General features: G+C 38.1%; 1 protein-coding gene across 2 annotated transcripts in view; it reads left to right on the top strand.

Moving 5' to 3' along the window:
• Positions 1 to 26,404, top strand: part of LOC150075072 (uncharacterized) — a 366,189-nt gene that overhangs the window by 215,824 nt on the left and 123,961 nt on the right. For both annotated transcript variants that reach the window (XM_090388223.1, XM_090388222.1), the window contains one exon: positions 23,308 to 23,477. In XM_090388223.1, coding sequence (XP_090244349.1) covers positions 23,308 to 23,477 — 170 coding nt within the window. The remainder of the gene's footprint in view (positions 1 to 23,307; positions 23,478 to 26,404) is intronic.

The following is a 26,404-nucleotide window of genomic DNA, read 5'->3' as shown; positions in this document are numbered from 1 at the left end:
GTCCAAATGGATTAACTACTAATGAAATCGACTTCATCCTCACTAACAGAAGATATATTGTGAATGATGTTACCATCCTGAATAAGGTAAATGTTGGAAGTGATCACAGAATGGTAAGATGTACACTTGATATAGATATAGGAAAGGAAAGCAAAAAACTGACTTCAGTAAATAATACAAAGGTCTTTGAGATAACAGAAGAGGAGAAAAAGCAGTATGTATTGGAACTTAAGAACAAGTTTGAGCTTCTGCAGACTGCTCAGGACCAAGATATCGACGAGGAATATTACAACTTTTTGAAAGTGATAAAGCCCAAGAAACCTATAGGGAAAAAGAAATCCAAAGAAGAAAAAATTAGTCAAGAAACACTTGTCGTGATGAACCGAAGACGACAAATGAAAAGCAAGAAAACACTGACAGGGAGAAAATTGAGTATACTGAGTTATGCAAAGCCATTAGAAAGAGACTCAGAGAGGACATAAGAAGATTCAACACAAGAAAAGTAGAAGAAGCATTAAGGGAAAACAAAGGATTTAAATCAGCAGCCATGAGCAGTAATACAGAAAGATAAATGATACTGAAACTGAAGAATAGTGATGGTGTACTTATAAACAGCAGAGAAGGCATAATTCAAATAGCAGAAGACTACTATCGAGAATTATACAAGGAGCGAGGGAATGACACCAGCAGTGGGGAAGATGGATTGCAAAGTAGCAACACATACAATATACCCGATATTCTTCCTGATGAGGTAGAACATGCATTGAAGAAAATGAAGAATCGGAAAGCCCAGGGGGAAGATGAAGTTATTGTAGATTTGTTAAAATTGGGTGGAAAGGCTCTTCACAAAGTGCATTAGAAAAGGTGTGACGCCTAAGTCAAGAAACACTTGTGATGAACCGAAGACGACAAATGAAAAGCAAGAAAACACTGACAGAGAGATTTCTTCTGTGATTGTAGGCACTAAACAACGTGACACAATTATTTTTTCTCTTCAATGGAATAATGCAATCATAGTTTTGCTGCATAAGAAAGGAGGTAAATCAGAAATTGGAAATTATAGTGCAATTAGCTTGTTATCCTACATCTACAAGTTGTTCACAAGGGTCATTACTAACAGATTAGAAAGAATACTAGATGAGAATCAACCGAAAGAGCAAGCTGGCTTTAGGACAGGATTCTCAACTATATATCACCTTCACGTAATATCACAGCTAATGGAGAAAGCAAATGAATATAAAACACCATTATGCCTGGCATTTGTGGATTATGAAAAGGCCTTTGACTCCATACAGCATAAGGCAATGTTTTGGGCACTGGAAAGACAAGGCATTGATACTCCATATATTATGATTTTGAAGAAAATATATGAGAATGCTACCTCCTTTATTAGACTAGACAAAGACAGTAGGAAATTTAAAATTGAGAAAGGAGTTCGACAAGGAGACACAATATCTCCGAAGCTGTTTACTGCTGCCCTTGAGGAAGCTTTCAGAAGATTAGACTGGTCGCAGAAAGGAGTCAATGTGAACGGAGAGTACCTAAACCATTTACGATTTGCAGATGACATTGTGGTCATAAGCCACGATCCCAAAGAATTAGAGGAAAATCTTAATCAGTTATGCACAGCTAGTAAGGATTTTGGACTAAAGATGAATATGGCTAAAACAAAAGTAATGATGAACAAGTATGCCACAGAAAGGGAAATAATGATTGAAGGAGCAGTAATTGAAAAGGTGGAGTCATATACTTATCTGGGACAAGTTATTAGCTGTAATAATGATAAATGGTTGGAAGTCAAGAAAAGAATTAATTTTAGATGGAAAGCATTCAGGAAATATAGTCACATACTGAAGAGCAATATCCCAATTTGTCTGAAACGTAAAATAATGAACCAATGTATACTCCCCACCATGACTTATGGAAGTGAAACTTGGGTACTCACCAAAAGAATGGAAGAGAAGCTGAGAACTACAGAGCAAAGAATGGAACAAATTATATTGGGAATCAGACTGTTAGATAAGAAGAGAAACACATGGATTAGGCAGCAAACTCAAGTAAAGGACATTCTTATCAAAACTAAAGAACTAAAATGGTCTTGGGCAGGACACATAACTCGAAGCCATGATGACAGATGGACTACGAAAATAACAGAATGGTATCCAAGAGGAGCTAGAAGAAAACCTGGAAGACAAAGGCGGAGATGGATAGATGAAATTCATGAGTGTTTGGGTAGTAAATGGATGGCCAGTGCTCAAAACAGAAGGAACTGGAAAGTTGCTGGAGTGGCCTTCATCCTGCAGTGAATTGAAAATGGCTGATGATGATGACTCTGAAAAAAAAAAACAAAACAAAAAAACTCGTAAACCCGGGAACTCGTAAAGCGAGAATTGCCTGTATTTCAAATAAGTTGTTCGCAGACTGATACCGGGCCATAAACCACACTTTGGGAAACTTTGGTCTAGTTGATCCCATAGAAGCTCTATTAGGTTTTATGTCAGGCGATTGGGGTGGCCACATAATTTGCAACTCCTGATGTTGTTTAGTTGCTAGAAAATCCCTGCACAGCTTAGAGCTGTGCTTTGCATCGTCTTCTTGTAATATCAAATTTTTCCACAAAGTCAAAATCCAGAGGATATTGCATTATATTCAAGAATGTTTTATAACCCCCTTTTCTTATAATTCTGACGTCATCCACTCCAGGAAAAACAGAAGCAACTCCAGGTCACAATTGACCTGGAGTTGCTTCTGTGATTGTAGGCACTAAACAACGTGACACAATTATTTTTTCTCTTCAATTGATAGTATCACATAAACTATGTGGTGCTTGGATCCAAAAATTTCAAAATTTGGGTTCATCCATCCATAGTACATTTTCCACTCTTCATTTGACCAATGTTGATGGTTCTTAGTCCTGCTTGTTTAAGAGACAAAGTTTTATGGTGAATGCAAACATGGGAGTTTCTCTGTTCCTATTAAACTTGTTCAGATTTCAGATTCAGTAAGTCATTGATTGTATTTAGAAATCAGTGGTATGGTCTTTAGTGGGTTTTTTGGAAGAGTCTTGGCAAAGTGAAGGGACGGATGGTAGTGGCATACCGGGGAATATGTCGAAGGGGATATAGATCAGTAAAATTTAACTGGAGTAGGAGCAGTATAGGCAAGGAGGGAATTTAGAGTGGAGTCCAACTAGCTGAGTTAAGGATATGCAAAAGATGACGAAAACCAGATAGTCTGCTAACACTGATATATATATTCTTGAACACTACTTTTAAGCCTATGTTCTGTTTTTATTAAATTTTCAGTTGTGATAATGCTGCGGTTATGCGATTGTAGGATTAAACAATTAAACATTATACGCACATTGATATATTAGGCCAAAGTCCCGATTGATTTTTGTTTTGCGAGTAGTAGTGAAAATTTTTATTATTTTAGGCATTAGGCATTATCGGTAAAAAGTAAAAGTAAAGTGCATCCATTATCAACCCACTGCAGGATGGAAGCCTCCTCAACAATTCATGCTGAAGGAAATGGACCATAATCTGCCACGCTGGTCCAGTGTGGGTTGGCAGATCGACCGTATTCAGCAGTCAGGGCCTTGAACCCCGGTCTGCTCAAAGAGCGTGTGCTACTGCACTCCCGCTCCTGCCCACTCGGCTACAGAGGCCGTCGTATTATCGGTAATAAAGGCCTAACTAACTGGCTACGGAGGCCGTCGCATTATCGGTAATAAAGGCCTAACTAACTGGCTAGCCATTGTTGTTCTAGCAGTTGTTGATTCGCCTATATTTCTACCTTAATAATTAACATGAAATCAAGTTAACAAATATATAAATGTAAAGTTTGAAAAGATTGCACTGAGAGGTTTAAAGTTAGAGGAGAAAGGAAAAAAAGGAATTATTAAAGATTAAGTCAAGAAAAATTAGGAAAATAGGTAGGAAAAATTAGGAAGGTAAAATTACCTCACATGGCCTTCTTTCTGCTACTTCCTCAGGGGCTTTGAGCAGACAGATAGCCATAATAAAAGAATGTCTAATGCATACCCATTTCTGTAGTCTCAATAACAGTTTTGCTTAGTAAGTACTCATGTTTAGTTATGTATGTCTTAATGTAATAAGGCAAATAAAAATTTTAATTGTTAATTTATTACCGTATTTCCCCATGTATAAGACGCTCCCATGTATAAGATGCACCTTAATTTTGGGGCGCGAAATTTGAAAAAAAATGTATTACATAAAGTTATTGAACTCAAGTTTTATTCATCATAAAATTTATACAACTCCTCATTACTGTCAAGACTCCCATCCATTAGCTTGTCCTCATCTGTGTCTAATAACAAATCACTGTCTTCATATATTGCCTCGTCCTCAGTTCCATCTATGGCATTTGAAATGCCACACTTCTTAAATGACTTGACAACGATCTCAATCTTGATATTATCCCAGGATCTTTTCACCCAGGTACAAACTTCTCCTATAGTTGGTTTCTTCACTCTTCCTGCTGGTTTTTAATTGTCCCCAGAAGACTTCATCCATTGGTTCCATTCATCTCTCATGGCAGCTTTGAAGGGTTTGTTATTGCTGACATCAAGTGGTTGGAGCTGGGATGTCAAGCCTCCAGGTATGACGGCAAATTTTGTTTTTTGCTCTGCAGCAATCTTCTTTGTGTTTTTTGTTATGTGTGCCCTGAACTGATCAAGCACCAATAGGGCAGGTTTGCGTAAGAGCCCACCTGGTCTCCTGCTCCAAACTTTCTCAAACCAGATCATCCCATCCTGATCCATCCAACCCTTGTCATGAACATGGACAATCACTCCTCGAGGAATGTCTTCTTTTGGCATTGTTTTGCATTTGAAAATCAGCATAGGAGGCAGCTTGGTTCCGTCGGCACAACAAGCTAGAACAATTGTATAATAGCTCTTTTCATGTCCACTTGTCTTCACAGTTACAGTTTTCACCCCATTCTTATCAACAGTTCTGTTACTTGGGACATCAAATTGAAGTAAGACTTTGTCCATATTTGCAATCTGTCCAAATTCAAACTGATGTGTCTTCCGACATTGAATGACAAAACAATGAAATTCAAGAACCTGCTCATAACTTTCAGGCATCTTTTTGGACAAGTCTGGTGTGTGTTCGCAAGCTTAGTCCATTCCGTTTCATGAACCTGACGCACAAATTGTGTCCTCCTTTGAAATCAGTAACTTCTTTTTCATCAGCAATTATTCTTGCCTCATGCTGAACCATCTTTGTGGACACAGGAATTTCAATTGCCCTTCTCTCTTCAATCCATATCTTCAATTCCCTTTCTAAATCAGGCTATTTTGCTGACTTGCCTCTCATGGCCTTCTTTTTTTCCCCTTAACCAGTCTTGGATTGTTTTCTCAGTTGGAGGAGGAGGAGAATCAAACTTACGTTCAGCAGCACGATTTCCATTCACTTTTGCAAACTGGATCACTTTTAACTTGAATTCAGCAAGTTAAATTTGTAATCGATGGTTAGGAATTACAGTGAATACCTATTGGATATTTTTATTAATGCATTTTAAGATTACACTTTTTTTTTTTTTATATTGATAAATCAAAATGGTAATGATATCCACTGGACAAGGACTGGTATAACCTTTCTACAGCATAACAGCCTGTGTATGCCCAGTGGGATAACCATATACATATTTACCATTAGTGATTTTAACCTTGTGGTGCTTTGGACTTTATTATAAGCTGAAGGCGAGGTGTAGCATATTTGCTTTTGTTGCCATTTATATCACTTGGCTGTCGAATTTATAATATACAGTGAAGTAATATACTGTATATTTATAATATATATAATATAATATTAGTGCTATAAAGCGCTGGGATTGGTATGGGACTTAATGTAACCAGGGTCAGCACGAGAACTCCTATTATTGTTGTATTAGGGGTTGAATTTGGACATCTGGGTTGCAGTGTGGTCAGACAGCGAGCCTTGTCTGAGTGTATTGAACCCGGAGGTCTAATAGGGGCCCAAACAGTTGCTCTGTGACCCTATTAGGTGTGTGAGTGACCTGTGACCCTATTAGGTGTGTTAGGGTTAATGTTGGGGTGATGCAAGGTTAAATTGGCTTGAATGTCTGCTTTAATATGGTATCTAATGAACTTAACAGGCATTTTGTTCTGGATTAAATTAGCTTTTAGTTTTTGTAATGTGTGCGGCATGTTTCCCTGGTTACTGCAGATGTGTATTATTCTGTTAGTTTGATTTCTGATTACATTACCGTGTATTTGTTTTGTTAAATTGGTCTCCCAGTTTGCAAGTCTAATGGTTTGGAAGTTGAAATGGTCTCTTTTGTCAAAGGGTCGTGTGTTGAATTTATTTTCTTTGATTGTTATTTCGCTGTCGAGGTATATGGCTTGTAGGTGACTTTAAGGGTTGGTGCATTCGATGGTCAGGTCTGTGGGATGTATTTCCAGTGCTAATCTGTCAGATTTATCACAATTGACAACTAAGACCTCGTGAGTGTATCTGAAGTAAATTATGTCGTTTTTAATTTTGTTTTCGTAGTAGTGTAAGTAAAGGTTAGCAATGGAACTCGAGCTGCTTGCTCCCATTGCCTTCCCTGTACTTTGCACATAGATACTGTCTCCCATATGTATGTAGTTATTGATTACGCATAAATTTATTAGATCTAGCCAGTACTGTTTATTACAGCCTAGAATTTCCTGATTTTCTTTGTAGTAGTCTATTAGCACTTTTTTTAAATTATCGTTTGAAATGCTGGTAAGTAGATATTTGAAATTGTGGGTGTACACTTTGCTGATATTATTATTTTTGACGTATTCTATGTATTTTCTATTGTCTGAAATGAAGGCAATAGAATGAAATCAGTGGAGAGGTTGGTAGATATTCTGTTTAGTTCGGCCTCCAGTTTTTTACTGTTGTTGTTGTTGTTTGTTATTTGGTTTTTAGGAGCATTAGCAACTAAGGCCATATTGCTCCAGGAATATGCGGTGGTCATTCCCTTGACCTTTCCGCATCCTCCGTATTTGGTGGTGACGGGCTCGACCCTCGGTCTAATCAAGAAGCGTGTGCTACGCACTGCTGCTCCTTCCCACCTGGCTACGGAGGCGCCAGTTTTTTACTAGGGTTTTTAATGTAGCTGTTCCTGCATGTGGTATGAATCTGATTCCATTTGTTTATTGGATTCCAAAGTTCCATAAAGTCCTGGTAGGCAGCACCAGCATTTCACACGATAATTTAAAAAAAGTGCTGATAGACTACTACAAAGAAAATCGGGAAATTCTAGGCTGTAATAAACAGTACTGGCTAGACCTAATAAATTTATGCGTAATCAATAACTACATACATATGGGAGATGTTTGTTATTTGGTTTTTAGGAGCATTAGCAACTAAGGCCATATTGCTCGGGGGATATGTGATGGTCATTCCCTGACCTTTCCGCATCCTCCGTATTTGGTGGTCACGGGCTCGAACCCCGGTCTAATCAAGAAGCGTGTGCTATGCACTGCTGCTCCTGCCCACCTGGCTATGGAGGCGCCTACATATGGGAGACAGCATCTATGTGCAAAGTGGGGGGGAGTGGGAGGAAGCAGCTTGAGTTCCATTGCCAACTTTTACTTATGCTACTACGAAAACAAACTTAAAGACAACATAATTTTCTTCAGATACATTGATGATGTCTTAGTTGTCAGTTTGATAAATTCGACAGATTAGCACTGGAAATATATGTCACAGACCTGACCATCAAACGCACTAACCCTAAAAGCCAACTACAAGCCATATACCTCAACAGCGAAATAACAATCAAAGAAAATAGTCTACACACAACACTTTGACAATAGAAACCATTTAAACTTCCAAGACTTACAAACTGGGAGGCCAATTTAACAAAACAAATACATGGTAACGTAATCAAAAATCAGACTAACAGAATAATACACATCTGTAGTAACCAGGGAAACATGCCAGACGCATTACAAAAACTAAAAGCTAATTTAATCCAGAAAATGCCTGTTAAGTTCATCAGATACCATATTAAAGCAGCCATTCAAGCCAATTTAACCCTACATCTCCCATCATTAACCCTAATAGGGTCACAGAGCAACTGTTTGGGCCCCTGTTAGACCCCCCTGATTCATTGTGCTCAGACAAGGCTCGTTGTCTGATCACACTGCAACCCGGATGTCCAAATTCAACCCCTAATACAACAACTATAATAGGAGTTCTCATGCTGACCCTGGCTACATTAAACCCCATACCAATCCCAATGCCTTATAGCTTTAACTTCACTGGATATTATAAATTCGACAGCAACGTGATATAAACAGCAACAAAAGCAAATATGCTATATCCCGCCTTCAGCTTATAATAAAGTTCAAAGCACCACGAGATTAAAATCACTGATGGGGGATATGTAAATAAATACAGCAATACCCCTCATAGCACTGATAATTGGTACCGAAATTGCCATATTATGTGAAACTTTGCTGATTGAGGTATAATTATAATGGGTTTTAACTGAATGCGTACCAGAGAAATAGTCTATAAACAAATTATAATAAATCTATAAACAATTTGCAATTGATTTCAATTAAAAGGATTTGAAATAAAAGAATATTGCAAAAATTTTATTAATGAAAAGGTAACATCATGAGAGATGAGAAAAAAGCTTTATTGCTTATTTAGGTATTTTAATAATGAAGTCATCTCTTCTTTTTCTCGGCATACAGGTCTTTGTAGCATTGAATCCCATCTTGTAAAATTTGCTTTATCTTGATGCTATGTTCAACATTCAGATCTCCATTCATAATCGCCTCGTAGGCCATGTCAACTCCCGAAAAAACCTTCTCCAATTCTTCTGTTGAAAATTCTTTTGTGCCCCCTTCAGTGTTATTTTTATTACTGACAACAAATCCATTTGGAATTAAAAAAACTGTTAACATTAGTTGGCCCACTGTATAGAATTTAAAAACTGTCTGAGACCACTGAAGTCTGTTTTATGAAATCAAAAACCTTACCAGTTACTACTGAGGGTAGTTACATCTTTAAGTAAATCCGACATCAGCACACTGTGATCACTGCCACCCAGTGATTCTTTTGTCTACATATTTTTAATATATGCAGAACCACTGCTGATCAGATCAAGAGTAATGCTGTCTCTTGTTACCTCTCTAACATGCTGCTGTAGAAAACAGTCAACCAGTAAATGTACAAAAGTATGGTTAGTGTGCAAATGACTAACCACAAGTTGCAGTCAATATCTGGAAAGATAAAAACCCCCATGATAAGATCGTCTGATTTACTGGTCCACAGTATTTCTCCATACAGTTGTTTCTATTCATCACAGTCATTTGGCCTCTAACCCACTCCTAATCTCATTTTTGTTTTCCCAGTGATTCTGTCACACAAGACTGATTCAAACTTGCACTGTCTTAGATTTTACAATAATGTTCTTGTTTATACTCCAGCACCACCACCAGGTCAGTGGAGTTTACAATAAATCATCAATACAAACGTTAATCCTATTTAGCAGTCACGGGCTTGAAGCCAGTCCACTCAAAGAGCACATGCTGCTGCACTCTTTCTCATGACCACTTGGCTATGTCATGTGCTTCTTAACTAATGGCATAATCCTCCCTCCACTCCTGTTGTCTGTCCTTTTTGTATATATTGTAATCTGCATATTCAAATTCTGCATCCTTTATATCTGATTGACATCACGTCTCTGATATCACTACAATGTCTACATTTGGTGACATGACCAGCACTTCGAATTTATCAAATTTATTTACTGTGCTTCTGCCTTTGGTATACATGCAAGTATAGATGCACCTGTTCTTGCTTTTAATTATCATTATGCAGCTCTTGTATTTTCTTGTTCCACGATAACCCACAGCAAGTCTTGAAATCCCTGTTACCTTTCTTTCCTGGTTCCTGCATGTTCCAATAGAAGCAGTGCAAGAATCATTTTCACTTCTGCCCATGGCTATTGTGAATCTCTTAGTGTGTTTATCCCCCTCACAAGCTAGCAGGGTTCCAATCCACCTAACTCTGCCTTGATAACATCAGTAAATATTCTTGCACCCTTTCTATTTAAGTGTATACTGTCCCTGCAGAAACAGGGATGGGTTACACTTAAATAAAAAGGGTACAAGATTAACAGAAGGGTGCAAGATTAGCATAACTTAATAGAAAGAGTGAAAGATTAACAGGAGAGACTCCAGAACTTGTTAATGGGAGGGACTGCAGAAGCAGTCTGTTCTGTTAAGTTGCCTTGCACAATATCTCCAGGGCCAAAATGATTGAAAAGGCTGTCATCTTTTCTCTCTCCTTTGTCTGTGCAGAATTGCAGACACTTTCAAATTTAGCCTTAACTTGTGACTTTTTCTCAACATTGTTCTGTACTTAATAGTAATAGTATTCGCCCTTTTCTGTACTTTCAGGAAAAAAAAACCCAAATACATAAGAAAATGCAAATTATATGCTCCTCTCCTCACACTGGTAACTATCCAGTTGACCTTTGAATTTATTCAAACTGTCTGCCCCAACTACCTGCGAGGGCAACTTGTTCCAGCAGTCAATGACTCACTGGCTAAAAGAAAACTTCCTTCAATCTAATCTGAACCTCAACCCCTGTAATTTGAATTTATGGCCCCCTAGTTCTGGAATTTTTTTTATAACAGTGAAAATTCCATCTTCATTCATTTTACTAATCTAAACCTCAATCAAGTCATCTCTGAGATGCCTGGTTGCCAAGTTCTGTAACCCACATTATTGGAATCTTTCCTCATGTGGATGCCCTTTTGCAGAATTTACAATTTGAGTAAGGTCTGCAAACACTGCTTTTAACACTGCTGTCAACTGCTGCAAAGCTATACTCTAATATAGTAAAGAATAAACTTAATAAATACAGTGAAAAATTCTTAGAAGAAGAACAATATGGATTCAGAAAAGGGAGAAGCACAATAGATGTCATTTTCTCACTATAACAAATTTTGGAGAAAAGAAGAGAATTCAATATACCAACATTTCTGCTGTTTATTGATTATGAAAAAGCATATGACAATGTAAACAGGGAAAAACTTTGGCAGATTCTACGTGAAGAAAATATCCCAACCCAACTCTGGAAAACGATCCAAAGCCTATATAAAAACTCAAAAGTCTGTATAAAATATTCTAATGGCCAACACATAGAAAGAATGAACCCAGACCGGATCCCAAAATTAGCCTTTAATTATAAATCTACAGGCAAGAGAGATGTTGGTTGACCAAGACAACGATGGCGAGATCAAGACCACCTCCAAGAGCTACAACGGAACAGGTCTTAAAAGACCTAAGCTTGACCAAGTTCATGATGATGACAATTTGAGTTGCCTGCCTTTGGACTCTTTCAAGAAGCTCAATGTCTTTTTTTTTTTTTTTTTGATGAAGTCTCCATACTTGAACAACACAATATTCCAAATGTGGTCTTACAATTGCCTTATATAGTGAGATTATGACCTCCCTATCTCTACAGGATAACATATGATAAATCGATAGGACACCTGGTCTCCTGTTTACACGGTACAGAATACTTCATATGTGCCCATATTAACTCCCAGATTCCTTTCCTTCTCTGCTGTTTTTAATTCAACCCACATCAAGTGTATAATTTATTTGGGGGTTGCTATTCCCCAATGTAAGACCTTGCATTAAAACAGCTGCCACTTCTCTGACCATTTTTGCAGCCTGTTTATGTCATCTTGAAGGAGCACTGCTTGGCACTGACCATTAACTATTCTAACAATCTTTATGTTGTGCAAGTTTTGTCATCATGCCTTCTATGCATTTGTTGATGTTATTTATGAAAATGAGAAAGAACAGTAGTCCATGAACTGATCATTAAGGGACCCCATTCCTGATATCACACCAATCTGGAGAATATCCATTAATCACGACCCACTGCCTTCTGCTCTACAGCCATCCAGCAGCCCATCTTAGAATATCACCAGTAAACCCAATCTGTTAAAGCTTATACAGTAACCTCTCGTGAAGGGCTGAGTCAAATGCCTTGCTAAAATCCAAATAAACTATGTTTAAATTGTTCCCTACATCCAGCTAATGAGTAACTGTGTCAAAATAGCCTACTAAGTAGGGCTTATAACACCGAAATTCCAGGATCCCGAATACCGGGATCCTGGTAATTTTTTTCCAGTATTCAAATCCCAGTATTGATACAAAAATACAGGTTTTTCGGTAATAATTTAAAAAATAATTATCCACGATTTATTCACATAGAGGTTATAAAATTGACAACAATAAATCATCAATACTGCTGAATTTGCAAATGAGGGATTGCTATACACAGTACAAATGCTACAGAAACCTGAAAACGTCATGAAACTGTAAGACAAAATCTTACAAATATATTTGTCTTAGTAAGTATAGTGTGTGTGGAAGTAAAACACTTAAGGAATAGCAAACACATCGTTACGGAAATATTTCCATTAGTGGCAGTAGGCCTGGTAGTGCAATTAAGGAATATGGTGAACAATGGTATGGTGGGTGCGGAAGGGTTAAAATTAAAAGCTTCTGAACAATAGTTTAATCCCTCTATTACACCTCTACTTGAGGATGCGACACATGACATTAGCATTTAGCATTAGTAGAGGCATATGATGCAAGAAAGCAAGCTTATTCAGCATCAGCCAAAAAAAACAAAAAAAAAACAACCACTACTCCCATTTCACCCCTCCGTTCGTTCGAAATACCTGTCCAGCTGAGCCTTAAATTTATTTAGGCTATCAACTTCAACAACAAGCGATGGGAGTCTATTCCACAAACCAACTGCCCGCTGGCTAAAGGCAAATTTCTGCACATCTATCCGACATCCGTCCTTCCTCAATTTGAATTTATGCCCTCTCAGGTGATTATTCTGAGCAAGAGGAAGAATCCCATCGGCATTGAGCATGCTCAAGCCATTCAAAGCCTTATACACCTCTATCAGATCACCTCGCCGATGCCTAGTCTCCAGGCTCTGTAATTTGCAAAACTTAAGCCTTTCTTCGTAAGAGCAACCCTTTGTTCCATTCACTAATCTTGTTGCCCTTCTCTGTACTCGTTCGAGCAGCTCTACATCCTTCTTGGAATGAGGCCTCCAGACCTGTATACAGTACCCAAGGTGTGGCCTGACCAATGCCTTATACAAGGGAATAATCACATCCTTATCCCTGCTAGAAAAATTCCTGTATATCATTGACAAGACACCATGAGCTACTCTTGCAGCTCGTCTGCACTGCTCAGAGAACTTCATATCTGCCTGCACAATTACCCCCAGGTCCTTTTCATTCTCTACCACTGTCAGCGTAGTACCACAGAGTTGATACGTTGATCTGGGGTTACTGTTTCCCATATGTAGTACTTTACATTTGTCAATGTTAAACTTCATTTGCCACCTCTCAGCCCATCTGCTCAACCTTTCCAGATCCTGTTGCAGCAGCATAGTATCAGTAGTGTCCTTAACAACCCTGCCAACCTTGGTATCATCTGCAAACTTGGACATTAAGCCTGATACACCATCATCAATATCATTTATAAATACAGAAAACAACAATGGACCCAACACTGAACCCCGAGGAACTCCACTAATAACATTAGTCCACGTTGAGCAGTGTCCATTGATTACCACTCTCTGTCTTCTGCCACTCAACCATCCCTTTATCCATAGCAGCAATTTGCCTCCAATGCCACACTTCTCCAATTTGTGCAGCAGTCTTCCATGCGCAACAGTATCAAAAGCCTTTCTAAGATCCAAATATATAATATCAAAGTTATTCCCTGCATCCAGTTCTTTTGTGACTACATCATAGTATCCAATCAAATTGGTCAGACAAGACCTGCCCTTAACAAAACCATGCTGCGTCTGAGCTATAACTGAATTCTTGTCCAGATGATCCTGCAGTGCTTCTTTAACCAGTGCCTCCATTAATTTTCCTGGAACCGAAGTTAAACTAACAGGTCTATAATTACTTGTCAGCCTTTGATCCTCCTTTGTGAATTGGGGTTACATTTGCACATCTCCAGTCCATGGGTACCTCCCCTGAGTCCAAAGAAGCTCTCATAATTATGGCTAGGGGTTTGCTTACTCCCTTTGCTGCCTCCTTTAATATAACTGGATAGATCCCATCCACCCCAGGTGCCTTTTTTATGTTTATCCTCAACAATCTCTCCTCCACTTTCCTCTCAGTTATTACAAAATCATCCAGCTCATTGCCAATGTTTACTTTACCTACATCATTCTCCTTCCTGAATAACTCCTCATGCGTGAATGTAGATGCAAAATACTCGTTTAGATTGTTAGCCACCTGAGCAGGATCCTCAACTGTTGAACCATCAACATCCAGTGGACCAATCTGATTCATCCCTTTCCTTCTTGAGTTTAAATAGGTAAAGAACTCTTTTCTGTTTTTCTTTGCGTCCTTTGCCAAGGATTTCTCATAATCTGCCTTTGCCTGCCTAATCTCCTTTGTGACTTGGTTACAGACCAACTTATATCTATCATAGGCTTCCATGTCACCCATTAATTTGTATGTATCCCATGCATTTTTCTTCTCTGCCATATGTCTCATTAGTTCATCTGACAACCATTTAGGCCTGAACCTTGAACAATATTTCTTGGTTGGTATGTAAAGCCTGGTAGCTTCCAAGATTAGTTCCTTGAATGCTTCCCATTTTGAATTTGCTGTTGGTAACATCATCAGTTGGTCCCACTGTATAGAATTTAAATACTGTCTCAGACCATCATAGTCGCCTTTACGAAAGCAAAAACCCTTCCCTTTGCCTCTGATGGTAGTTACCTCCTTGAGTAAATCCCACTTCAGCACACTGTGATCACTGCCACCCAGTGGTTCCTTTATCTGAAGATTCCTAATGCATGAAGAATCACTGCTGATAATCAGATCAAGAGTATTACTCCCTCTAGTTGCCTCCTGAACATGCTGGTGTAGAAAACAATCATCCAATAAATCCACAAAAGCCCTGCTAGTGTGGGAGTGACCAACCCACAAATTCCAGTCAATATCTGGGAAATTAAAATCCCCCATTATAAGACTCTCTGATTTACTGGCCCATTCTATTTCCCTGTACAGTATCTTATTATACTCATCAGAGTCATTAGGCCTATAGCACACTCCTACTCTCAACTTTGATTTACCTATGCTTATGTCACACCAAACTGACTCGACACTGCCCTGTCCATCAATGTCGACTGGCTTCACTTCCTTGGATTTTGTGTTTTTTAACTAATAGCATAACCCCTCCTCCCCTCCTGTCCTGTCTATCCTTTCTATACACATTGTACTCCCCAAATTCCAGTTCTGCATTCCTTATATCTGTGTGACACCACGTCTCTGATATCCCAACAATATCTGCCTTTGATGTTTTGAGCAATACCTCAAATTCATCAAATTTATTTACTAAACTCCTAGCATTGGTGTACACGCAAGTATACCTGCACTTGTGACATTTAGTGCATTTTGGGAAAGGGTGTCGGTATGGAGCAGTTCAAAGTATCTTGAGGTAAAAGATGAAAGTGTTTCGTTGTGTGGGAAAAAATTCTGTTTTTCCCACCAAAGGAAGAAGAGTGGATTTAAAGAATAGCACCGTGATTGGATCAGATTTAAATTAGATAGGGGAGATATGTAAATACGCAAGCTTATGTGCTTATGTAAGCACATAAGTTTGCATATAAAAAAAGTAGTACAAGGGACGATTGTAAATTGCAATCAATTCAATGAATAAATAAATGAGAAGGGTGGTTTGTGGTTGTTGTTCAGAGGGGTTGCAGACTTCCAGTGGTAGTTCTGAATTCAGTTTGGGTCCAGCTATATAGTGAAGGGTTCTGCCCCGCATGTACCTGTGCTAGAAGTTAATCCGGAAGTTGAATAACAAGCCAGTCAGATAGTGCCCTGGCTTCTATACTGCTGTGGTAATTTACTTCAGTATTAACAGAGAACTGTTCTCACAATCCCGAAATAAGGCAGTACTGAAAGGGCTATACGGCAGAGATGCAGAGTTCAACTAAGAGAGAGAGAGAGAGAGAGACACCGACCGCACTTCGTGGAATGAACCCGGTCAAAGGAATCTCACCGTGAAAGAGAAGAGTTCTCTGAACTGTGTTGTTTTGGAAATGGTACTTAGATAAAGTGGGAGATTATTTTAGAGTAAGGTTGAAGTTGAAGAAACACGAGAAATAAGGAAATGTTTATGAGTTGGTTTAATGGTTGAAGTTGTAAAGAAAATTGATATTGCTAAATTAAGAGAGATTACATGGAATTGTTAGCATTAAGTTAGCGACTTATGGATTGCTCTTGTGAAGAGAATTGATATTGGTGATTAAGAGAAACATGAGGAAGTGATTAAGATTGAATTAGTTTAGTGTTTGAAGCTGTAGAGAGACAGAGAGAGAGAGTGAGAGTTGAGATTGTTAATTGAGATAAATATTATGGAAATGATAGCACATATTAATGGATTAAATGAGAAATATGAATAGATTAGATGTAAATGAACACGTTATGTATTGTAAGTAGATTTGTATGATAAATGACTTTGTTTATATTTGTGCCATCCACATTGTACTCTATGCTGTATTTCTGAAATCAATCCTTCACCTCTCAACGTTCGATCTCAGATACTTAAATTTCAAAACTGATTCTAATTTTTGCTACTGCAGTTTTATAGAACTCTCATCTTCTCCATTCAATGCCATATATTCTGTCTTTGTTCTGCTTATCCTCATGCCTCTCTCTTCCAACGCTCTCCTCCATTCCTTCAGTTTCTTCTCTAACTTTCCTTGGGATGGTTCGCACAGTATGATATTGTCTGCAAACTCCATGGTGCTCTACTCTTCACATCTCTAACCAAGACATCCTTACTAGGTTGAACAGATATGGGCTGAGAGCTGATCCCTGGTGCAGCCCAACTACTACAGAGAACTCTTCAGTTGTACCTACACTACTCTTAACCTGAGTCACCATTCCCTCGTACATTTCCATCACAAGCCTTACATACTTTTCTGATGCACCCTTCTCCCTCATGCATCTCCATACCTCTTGTCTGGGCACTCTATCATATGCTTTTTCCTGGTCTCTGAACACCATGTGCAACTCTACTTGCATCAGGTGGTAGATGACTTTCATCAACTGGTGAAATACCACCACTTTGCTTATTGGAGGCTTGAAGTGGTGACACCCATGTTTAGTCTCTAGAGCAAAGTTTCCGGCATCCCCCTCCCCCCATACTTCTCCTTCAACCCATGCACGGTACTATGCATGGGTTGAAGGAGAAGGTTTTGATACCTTTCGTGTTTGGGGTTTTCATAAAAAAAAAAAAAAAAATCTCCCTGTACCTTTCCATCATCTGCCTTAAAGCAAAGATCACATCTGTTGTTCCTCTTCCCGCCATAAAACCGAACTGTTCCTCTCCTATTTCTGTGTCCTGCCTTATTCTTCCTTCCACAATTCTTTCCCGGATCTTCATCGAATGAGACATTAACTTTATTCCCCTGTAGTTCCCACATTCCTGCATATCACCCTTTCCTTTATAGATTGGCACATGTATACTTTCCCACCACTAATCTGGTATCCTCTCCTGCTGCCAAACTCACAGAATCATAAGGTCCCATAAGATATCGATCCCTTCTTTGCCCATACTTCTCCATACCTCTACTGGTATCTGATCAGCACCTACTGCTTTCCCCCTCTTCATTTTTCTGAGTGCACTTTCCACTTCTTTCCTGCTTATGCCATCCACTACTCTTTCATTCCTCTCTCCATCCTAACCTTCTCTTGGTCCTGTATCACCACTCCCCTTTCACCTTTTATCTGTTTTATTGATGGAATTCCTTTGATGCCTCGTCTCTCGCTTTGGCTATTCTCATCAACTGCCTATCCCCATCTTTCCTTTCCAGTTCCCCATAGGCTTCACCTTTGCTATTGCCACAGCCCTTTTTGCCTCCTTATTTGCTAATTTATATGCTTCTTTATCTTCCTGGCTATCTGTTAAATCCCATCTTTTCTTCATCTTCTTTTGTTTTATCACAGATTGCATTTCCTCATTCCACCACCAAACCTCCTTTCCCTCCGGCACCCCATTTCTTGATGTTTTCCCCAACAACTCTTCTCCAACTTACCTTATGATACAATTATTTAACTTCTACCACTCTTGCACATCTTCTGATAACTTTATTCCTTTTAGCACCTTTTCCCTAAAATCTTTCCTCAACTCCTCCTCTTTCAATCTCCACCATTTTATCCTTTTCTCCCTCTGTCTTGAATATTTCCTACTTTTTGTCTGCTGCAACCTCCCAATCGACCACAAGCAATCTGTGTTGTGCAGACACAATTTCTCCATTTATCATCTTGCTGTTCCTCATTTCCTTTAGATGCCTCTTACGACACATGATATAGTCAGTCTGGCTTATCCTTTCCCCCCTCTTGTATGTTATCAGCTGGCTTTCTTTCTTTTCGAAGTAGGTGTTAACTATCGCTAGGTTGAATGTCACTGCATGTTCTACTATTCTCTCCCCTTCTCTATTTCTTTCCTCAATACTCCACCTTCCATACACTCTTCCTTCCTCTCTCTTGCTGCTTCCTAAATGTCTATTTAAATTGCCTCCAACAATCAACCTCTCTTTCTCAGGTATTGCCATGCCCACTTGATCCATTTCCATCCAAAAACCGTCCTTTTCTTCTTCCCCACATTCTACGTACAGGGGAAACGCACATACTATTGTGGTCAAGTGTCCACTCACCTCCAGTTTTATGCTTATAATCCTGTCGCTTCTTCTGTTAACCTCACACACTTCATCCTTTAACTTCTTATCAACTACAATACCTACTCCATTTCTTCCTCTCTCATCCGCTCCACTAAAGAACAACTTGTACCCTTCACCGAGCTCTTTTGCTTTATTTCCCTTCTACCTTGTCTCTTGTAGGCATAGGATCTTCACTCTTCTTCTTTGCATTAAATCGACAATCTTTCTAATTTTTCCATTCATTGTCCTGATGTTCAGTGTTCCTATTCTAACACTTTTCATCCTCTTCTTCTTCTCTAGCTGGACTAACTTCTTTAACCGAACCCATCCTTTGTTCTGTAGCCCTGACCCTTTTCTCACAGTTTTCGGGCAATGTGACTGCCCACCACTTATTGGGTATGCCTTAGCAGTTCCATCATTCTATCATTTTCTTTTGTTTTGGCATACTTTTTATGGCTGGATGCCCTTCCTGATGCCAACCCTCACCATTTATCCGGGCTTGGGACCGGCACCTACTGAGGCTGGCTTGCCCCCCCCCCCCCCCTCTCAATGGCTGGTTTACAGAAGTTCAAGTCTAATTTATAAGTTTGGTTTACAGAAGTTCAAGTCTAATGTCAACAAATATCTTTTTTTGTTTTCTCAACCTCCAACCCAAGCACAGTAATAAGTACTATAGGTTCTAATGCCTCTTGTGTTTGGGGTTTCCATAAAAAAAAAAAAAAAAAAAAAAAATTGAAATAATGTCTTTTATTTCATTCTTTTTGTTGTTGGTGTTAAGCTTAATTGTCAAGTAAAATGTGTATGTGAAAAATAATGATATACTGGGAAAATTCCGAGGGGCATGTGTGGATAGTTTTTTAAAAGGATTTAGCCAATTTTGGCACTGCACCCTTAAAATGGTTTGCCACCCCTGCCAAAGTTGTGCTGTTCATCTGAGGCCAGATGAACAGCACAACCAGCATAACCTACACTAACACCATGAACACTCACTAAACTACATAAATCTGGTCTTTACAGAGTTTTACATTCATCACGTTGCTTGACGCTGAGTTGGGGGAACCCCCGGAGCCGCATTACAAATAACACTATACACTACACTAGGCATTTATAAATTTACAGAAATCCTCAGATGAACAAATTTTCGCATGGAATTTCTGAAAGCTGGCAGATATTATTTAGAAAAGATTTAATGATTTTATTTTTGAGTGACTTAAGGGTGCCTTGAGGATTAGTAAACTCAGTCAAGATTAGAAATCCATGGCGACAGGTTATGTGAGTGTGAAGATTGCGATGACAGTTTGCATGCTGAGTGTTAAGAACGTTTCACCTTTTGCTTACACTATTTGTGTGAACTGAAATAAAGGAGTGAAATAAATATCAGTTTTGGTTCAAGGTCAGCTCTATTCTGACCAAAAATATTGGTTTGTTTTCAGTTTGGGTTTTTGATTCAATTTGGTTCGATGCCCTGCTTTAATTACAATAAAATGAATGCTGACTAGACAGATCAATGAAAAAACAAACTAGATAGAAAATGATAAATTACTGTTAATACTGAAAATATCTTTTGTACCATTTACTGGTATTACTGGTAATGGAAATGTCAGTAATGCAATCCCTAGTTGGCATGTACTGACAATGGTAAAAATAGATCAAATTAAAATTGGAGTTTTTTTGCTAATTTGTTATTAATTTCTGGAGTTTTAATGTTCATTTGTTATTGATTTATGTCAGCATTTTGTTTATACTAAGCCACCTGCAGCACTGCCTTAGCATAAACAAAAACGGTGACATACAGTTGTGCATTTTTTTTTTTTTTTTTGGTCAGAAGAAACATTCTATGACACAAGCTGAAATTTCATACAAAGTTTGCCTAAATTCCACCAAGCAGATATGCATTCTAGAATTGGCACCATCATGGTACAAAGACTGGCAGGCCTGTTGTAAATGAGGAAACTGAGGAAGTGAGGAGCTTCATATCTACTGCCCATAAGAGCTAGTGCATCAGTGTACTTGGTGTATTACAAAGAATATGATAGTATAAACCAGAGTTATGATGCTCAATGCATTCTATGTTGCTTTCAATATTTGTAGAAGAATAGGAGATTTTTACCTAAATATGATACATAAAACACTTCTGTATGATACTCTCCAGAAATTAAAACGAATATAACATTAAAGCAAAATGATTAATGCCAAAATTGATTAAAAAATCAATTGAACACAATTTAAAAATTAATTTAAATTTTTTTTAAATTTTAATGTAAATTTTGAAAAATGATTTTCCTTCCTTTCATTTAACACTCCTAAACCACCTACTTCCATTAAGGCTGGTTATCTGAACTGTCCTGTAAAGCCGTACATTCCAAGCCTGTTGTGATGCTTCAGATGCCATAAATATGGTCACTCCCAGATGGCGTGTTGTAGATTACCTGCTTGTGCCCTCGGTGGAGGGAAGGAACATGATGCAAAGGAGGGTTCTGCCTCGAAACCCTTTTTCAAAATCAAAAATAGTTTTTCACAATTTATGTTAAAATTTAAAAAAAAAATTTAATTAATTTTTTAATTGTGTTCAATTGATTATTTAATCAATTTCAGTGTTAAACATTTTATATTTGTTTTAATATTTGGAGAAGTGTTCTACATATCATATTGAGGTAAATTTCTCTTATTCTTCTACAAATTACAAAGAATAGTGTTATTAGGTGGTACAAGTCATTTGTAGGTGGTACAAGCCATTATAACCAATGATAAGATCAGATCTCAGACATTGTGTGTGGACATATTTATTAAGGTGGCAGATGATTAACAGCTGGTTAGATTTTCAGTGCATTCCACATCACACACATATATCATAAGAGTTTGAGGAAGTGAAAAAGCTGAATAGAGTTTTGGAACTTATCAGATACAATCCCAAAGTTAGTGCATTTTTGTGCTGGAAGTTTTAGAAATATATGTGACCCATTCTTTTTTACAGAAAGGACAATAACCGATCTTGTGTGTGTTCACCTTGCTTGTGGTCGGCTCACTCACTGGACCTCATACTAATGAACTTCCTTTTGTGGAGTTACATTAAAGACCAGGTGTACATGTCCCCCATGCCAACTGATGTGAAGACTTGAAGAGAAGAGTTGCGACAGCAATGAACAGTTATATTAGCCACATTAAAGCATATATGGCAAGAGATTGATTACCATTGGGATGTGTGTTTCATTACCGCTGGAAGTCATATTGAAATTTTGTAACTGTGTGGTTGTACTAATTTTCTCCCAGTATGTTTCTTCTATGTAAACATTATAAAAAGTTATAAGGCACCAAATGTGTGGAGCTGCCTTTGGCTTTTACCCCTACATAAATGGAAGTTTTGGTTCAGTTTGAATTTTGTTAGGTTTTTATGTCTTTCTCGAAACATGTATGTTTTTCAAAATTGCATATTTTTATCTACATTATCCTTGAAAAAGTATCTGGATACCTCTGTTTTCAAAGTCCATTGGCCTTCCTAGTTAAATTCATACACTGGTATATAAGGAAGATGTATGAGCTAAAAAAAGTTGTTCTTGTCATGGCATGTATAGCCAAGCTGACTGATTCTGAGAGAGGTGTTACTGTCAGAAATTACATTGCTGGGCACACAAAATATTTGGGTTAGCACTGTTTCTCATGGTGTTACCTAGGATCATAGTGGTTGTATCATCATTGATACAATTACATTGAGCCTAGTGGAATTTCATGATAAAGGGCCAATGGACTTTATCATGAAACAGAAGTATGACAGTGCCACCATCAAGCAATGCACAGGAGGGCCACAGAAATTGACTCCACATGATCAGGGTACTCTCAGTGGAGTAGCCATTGACAATCTTGTTAGCGTTCCCTGAAAAACATCATCCAGGAGTTTAAGGCATCAAAAGGGGGGACTAAGGGCTGTATGAACACACCAACTGCATTTACTGGTCTCACCTCACATGGTGCCTGAATGCCATAATTGATCCATAAAGCAGCGTAAATTTGTTTTATGGTATGATGAATCAATCTCTCTATTCTAGTCAGTACATGCTGTTCTGATTGACAATGCACTCTAGCAGCATTGTGCAAACAGTGAAGTTTGGAGGAGGTGGTGTTATGGTGTGGCCTAGTTGCTAAGTCATTAGCATTCATGGGGAATCATGAATGCTAGTGACTATCTTAAGCTTACACAAGAGGTGAAGTGTTATAGCTCCTAAATTGGAACTGACATGATGTTTATTGGACATAGTAAAAAAACCTTATGAGAATCTTGTTGTCTAAAAATTTTATACTAGACAGGTTGGACAAACAAATTGTCTATTTTAGCGGGTCTCAAATACACAAGTTGTCTGTCCAACATGGCTGTTTATTGAAGTGAGGGTCAGTGACATCAGTGTAAAACCAATGTGTGGCCAGATACTCTTTGGAGGGTAGTGAGTATAGTTTCCCCCCTTCCCTCACATAATTGTAACAACTTTGATTGCTATAAGAACTTTAATAGTTCCTTTTCTCTAGGGTTTAGTGCTTCATGACGCAGATGTTACAATGAAAAATGAAATTGGTTTAACACCTTATGACATGGCCATTCACAGAGATCAAGAAACATGTGCTGATTATTTGATAGCTATAGAGGCATGTCTGTCATTATCAGCTGAACACCTTTTGTTGAAAGCTAATCAACAGCAGTAAGTATATACTTTTGGTTGTTAGCTGAATTAGAAAAGATTCTCTGTGGTATTTATTCATATTAGACCTTAATACTTTACTATATAACAGTGGTAAACAGCTGCCAAGCTGATTTTAATAATGTGAAGCTAAAAATATTAGTATTAGACTAGGGTTTGTGGAGTTAGAATAAAATATCTATGTCGGGCCAATGATTAGTTTATTAAGAATTTTTTTTTTTTTTTTATAAAAAAAGTTTTTTAATGATTGGAACAAGATACTAGTAATAATTATAACCTTAGACATTTGATTTTAAAAACTGCAAATTATCAACAAAAATAAAATGCAGGAATATTTGTATTCTAGTATGCTACTAGTTTTCTCAAGATTTCTAAGAGGTACAAGCTAAATGTTGATTATAATGATTTATGCACCAACATCGAGCCATGATGATGAAGAGGTTGGAGAAATGTACACCGAAATTGAGAGTCTTCTAGATGAGCAGAAAACCCACTACACTATTATTATGGGGGACTTCAATGCTAAGGTTGGAAAAAGACAAAACAGCACAGAAAGGGGAACTATAGGAAATTTTGGAATTGGTGAAAGAAATGAAAGAGGCGAAAGACGTGGAATTTGCAGAATCTCAAGGATTGTCAGTAATGAACACTTTTTTCAAGAAAAGGGTGAACAGAAAGTGGACTTGGAAGAGTCCAAATGGATTAACAACTAATGAAATCAACTTCATCCTCACTAACAGAAGATATAGTGTGAATGATGTTACCATCCTGAATAAGGTAAATGTTGGAAGTGATCACAGAATGGTAAGATGTACACTTGATATAGATGTAGGACTCTTCTGTTATCACAAAGGTCTTTGAGATAACAGAAGAGGAGAAAAAGCAGTATGTACGGGAACTTAAGAACAAGTTTGAGCCTCTGCAGACTGCTCAGGACCAAGATATTGACGAGGAATATTACAACTTTCTGAAAGTGATAAAGCCCAAGAAACCTATAGGGAAAAAGAAATCCAAAGAAGAAAAAATTAGTCAAGAAACACTTGTCATGATGAATCGACAACAAATGAAGAGCAAGAAAAACACTGACGGGGAGAAAATTGAGTATACTGAGTTATGCAAAGCCATTAGAGGCTCAGAGAGGATATAAGAAGATTTAACACAACAGAAAAGTAGAACAAGCATTAAGGAAAAACAAAGGATTTAAATCAATAGCCATGAGCAGTAATACAGAAAGACAAATGATACTGAAACTGAAGAATAGTGATGGTGCACTTATAAACAGCAGAGAAGGCATAATTCAAATAGCAGAAGACTACTATAGAGAATTATACAAGGAGCGAGGGAATGATGCCAGCAGTGGGGAAGATGGATTGCAAATTAGCAACGCATATGACATACCCGATATTCTTCCTGATGAGGTAGAACATGCATTGAAGAAAATGAAGAATCAGAAAGCCCCGGGGGAAGATGAAGTTAGTGTAGAGTTGTTAAAATTGGGAAGAAGAGACATAACACAAAAACTGGCAAGGCTCTTCACAAAGTGCATTAGAAAAGGTGTGACGCCTAAGCAATGGAATAATGCAATCATAGTTTTGCTGCATAAGAAAGGAGGTAAATCAGAAATTGGAAATTATAGTCCAGTTAGCTTGTTATCCCACATCTACAAGTTGTTCACAAGGGTCATTACTGACAGATTAGAAAGAATACTTGATGAGAATCAACTGAAAGAGTGAGCTGGCTTTAGGACAGGATTCTCAACTATGGATCACTGTCACGTAATATCACTGCTAATGGAGAAAGCAAATGAATATAAAACACCATTATGCCTGGCATTTGTGGATTATGAAAAGGCATTTGACTCCATACAGCATAAGACAATGTTTCGGGCACTGGAAAGACAAGGCATAGATACCCCACATATTATGATTTTGAAGAAAATATATGAAAATGCTATCTCCTTTATTAGACTAGACAAAGACAGTAGGAAATTTAAAATCGAGAAAGGAGTTCGACAAGGAGACACAATATCTCTGATGCTGTTTACGGCTGCCCTTGAGGAAGCTTTCAGAAGATTAGACTGGTCGCAGAAAGGAGTCAATGTGAACGGAGAGCACCTCAACCATTTACAATTTGCAGATGACATTGTGGTCATAAGCTACGATCCCAAAGAATTAGAGGAAAATCTTAATCAGTTATGCACAGTTAGTAAGGGTTTTGGACTAAAGATGAATATGGCTAAAACAAAAGTAATGATGAACAAGTATGCCACAGAAAGGGAAATAATGATTGAAGGAGCAGTAATTGAAAAGGTGGAGTCATATACTTCTCTGGGAAAAGTTATTAGCTGTAATAATGATAAATGGCTGGAAGTCAAGAGAAGAATAAATTTTTGATGGAAAGCATTCATGAAATATAGTCACATACTGAAGAGCAATATCCCAGTTTGTCTGAAATGTAAAATAATGAACCAAAGTATACTCCTCACCATGACTTATGGAAGCGAAACTTGGGCACTCGCCAAAAGAATGGAAGAGAAGCTGAGAACTACACAGTGAATTATGGAACAAATTATATTGGGAATCAGAATGTTAGATAAGAAGAGAAACACATGGATTAGGCAGCAAACTCAAGTAAAGGACATTCTTATCAAAACTAAAGAAGTAAAATGGTCTTGGGCAGGACACACAGCTCGAAGCCATGATGACAGATGGACAAAGAAAATAACAGAATGGTACCCAAGAGGGAGGCCTCCGTAGCCAAGTGGTCAGGAGCGAGAGTGCAGTAGCATACGCTCCTTGAGTAGACCGGGGTTCAAGCACCTGACTGCTGAATACGGTCGATCTGCCAACCCGCACTGGACCAGCGTGGCAGATTATGACCATTTCTCTCAGCATGAATTGTTTAGGAGGCTTCCATCCTGCAGTGGG

The sequence above is a fragment of the Mastigoproctus giganteus genome, chromosome 14, assembly GCF_048544385.1.
Source record: "Mastigoproctus giganteus isolate SK-2022 chromosome 14, ASM4854438v1, whole genome shotgun sequence".
NCBI classification, from domain to species: Eukaryota; Metazoa; Arthropoda; class Arachnida; order Uropygi; family Thelyphonidae; genus Mastigoproctus; species Mastigoproctus giganteus.
Note: the sequence above shows the minus strand (reverse complement) of the source record. Positions and strands in the feature narration are given on the sequence as shown.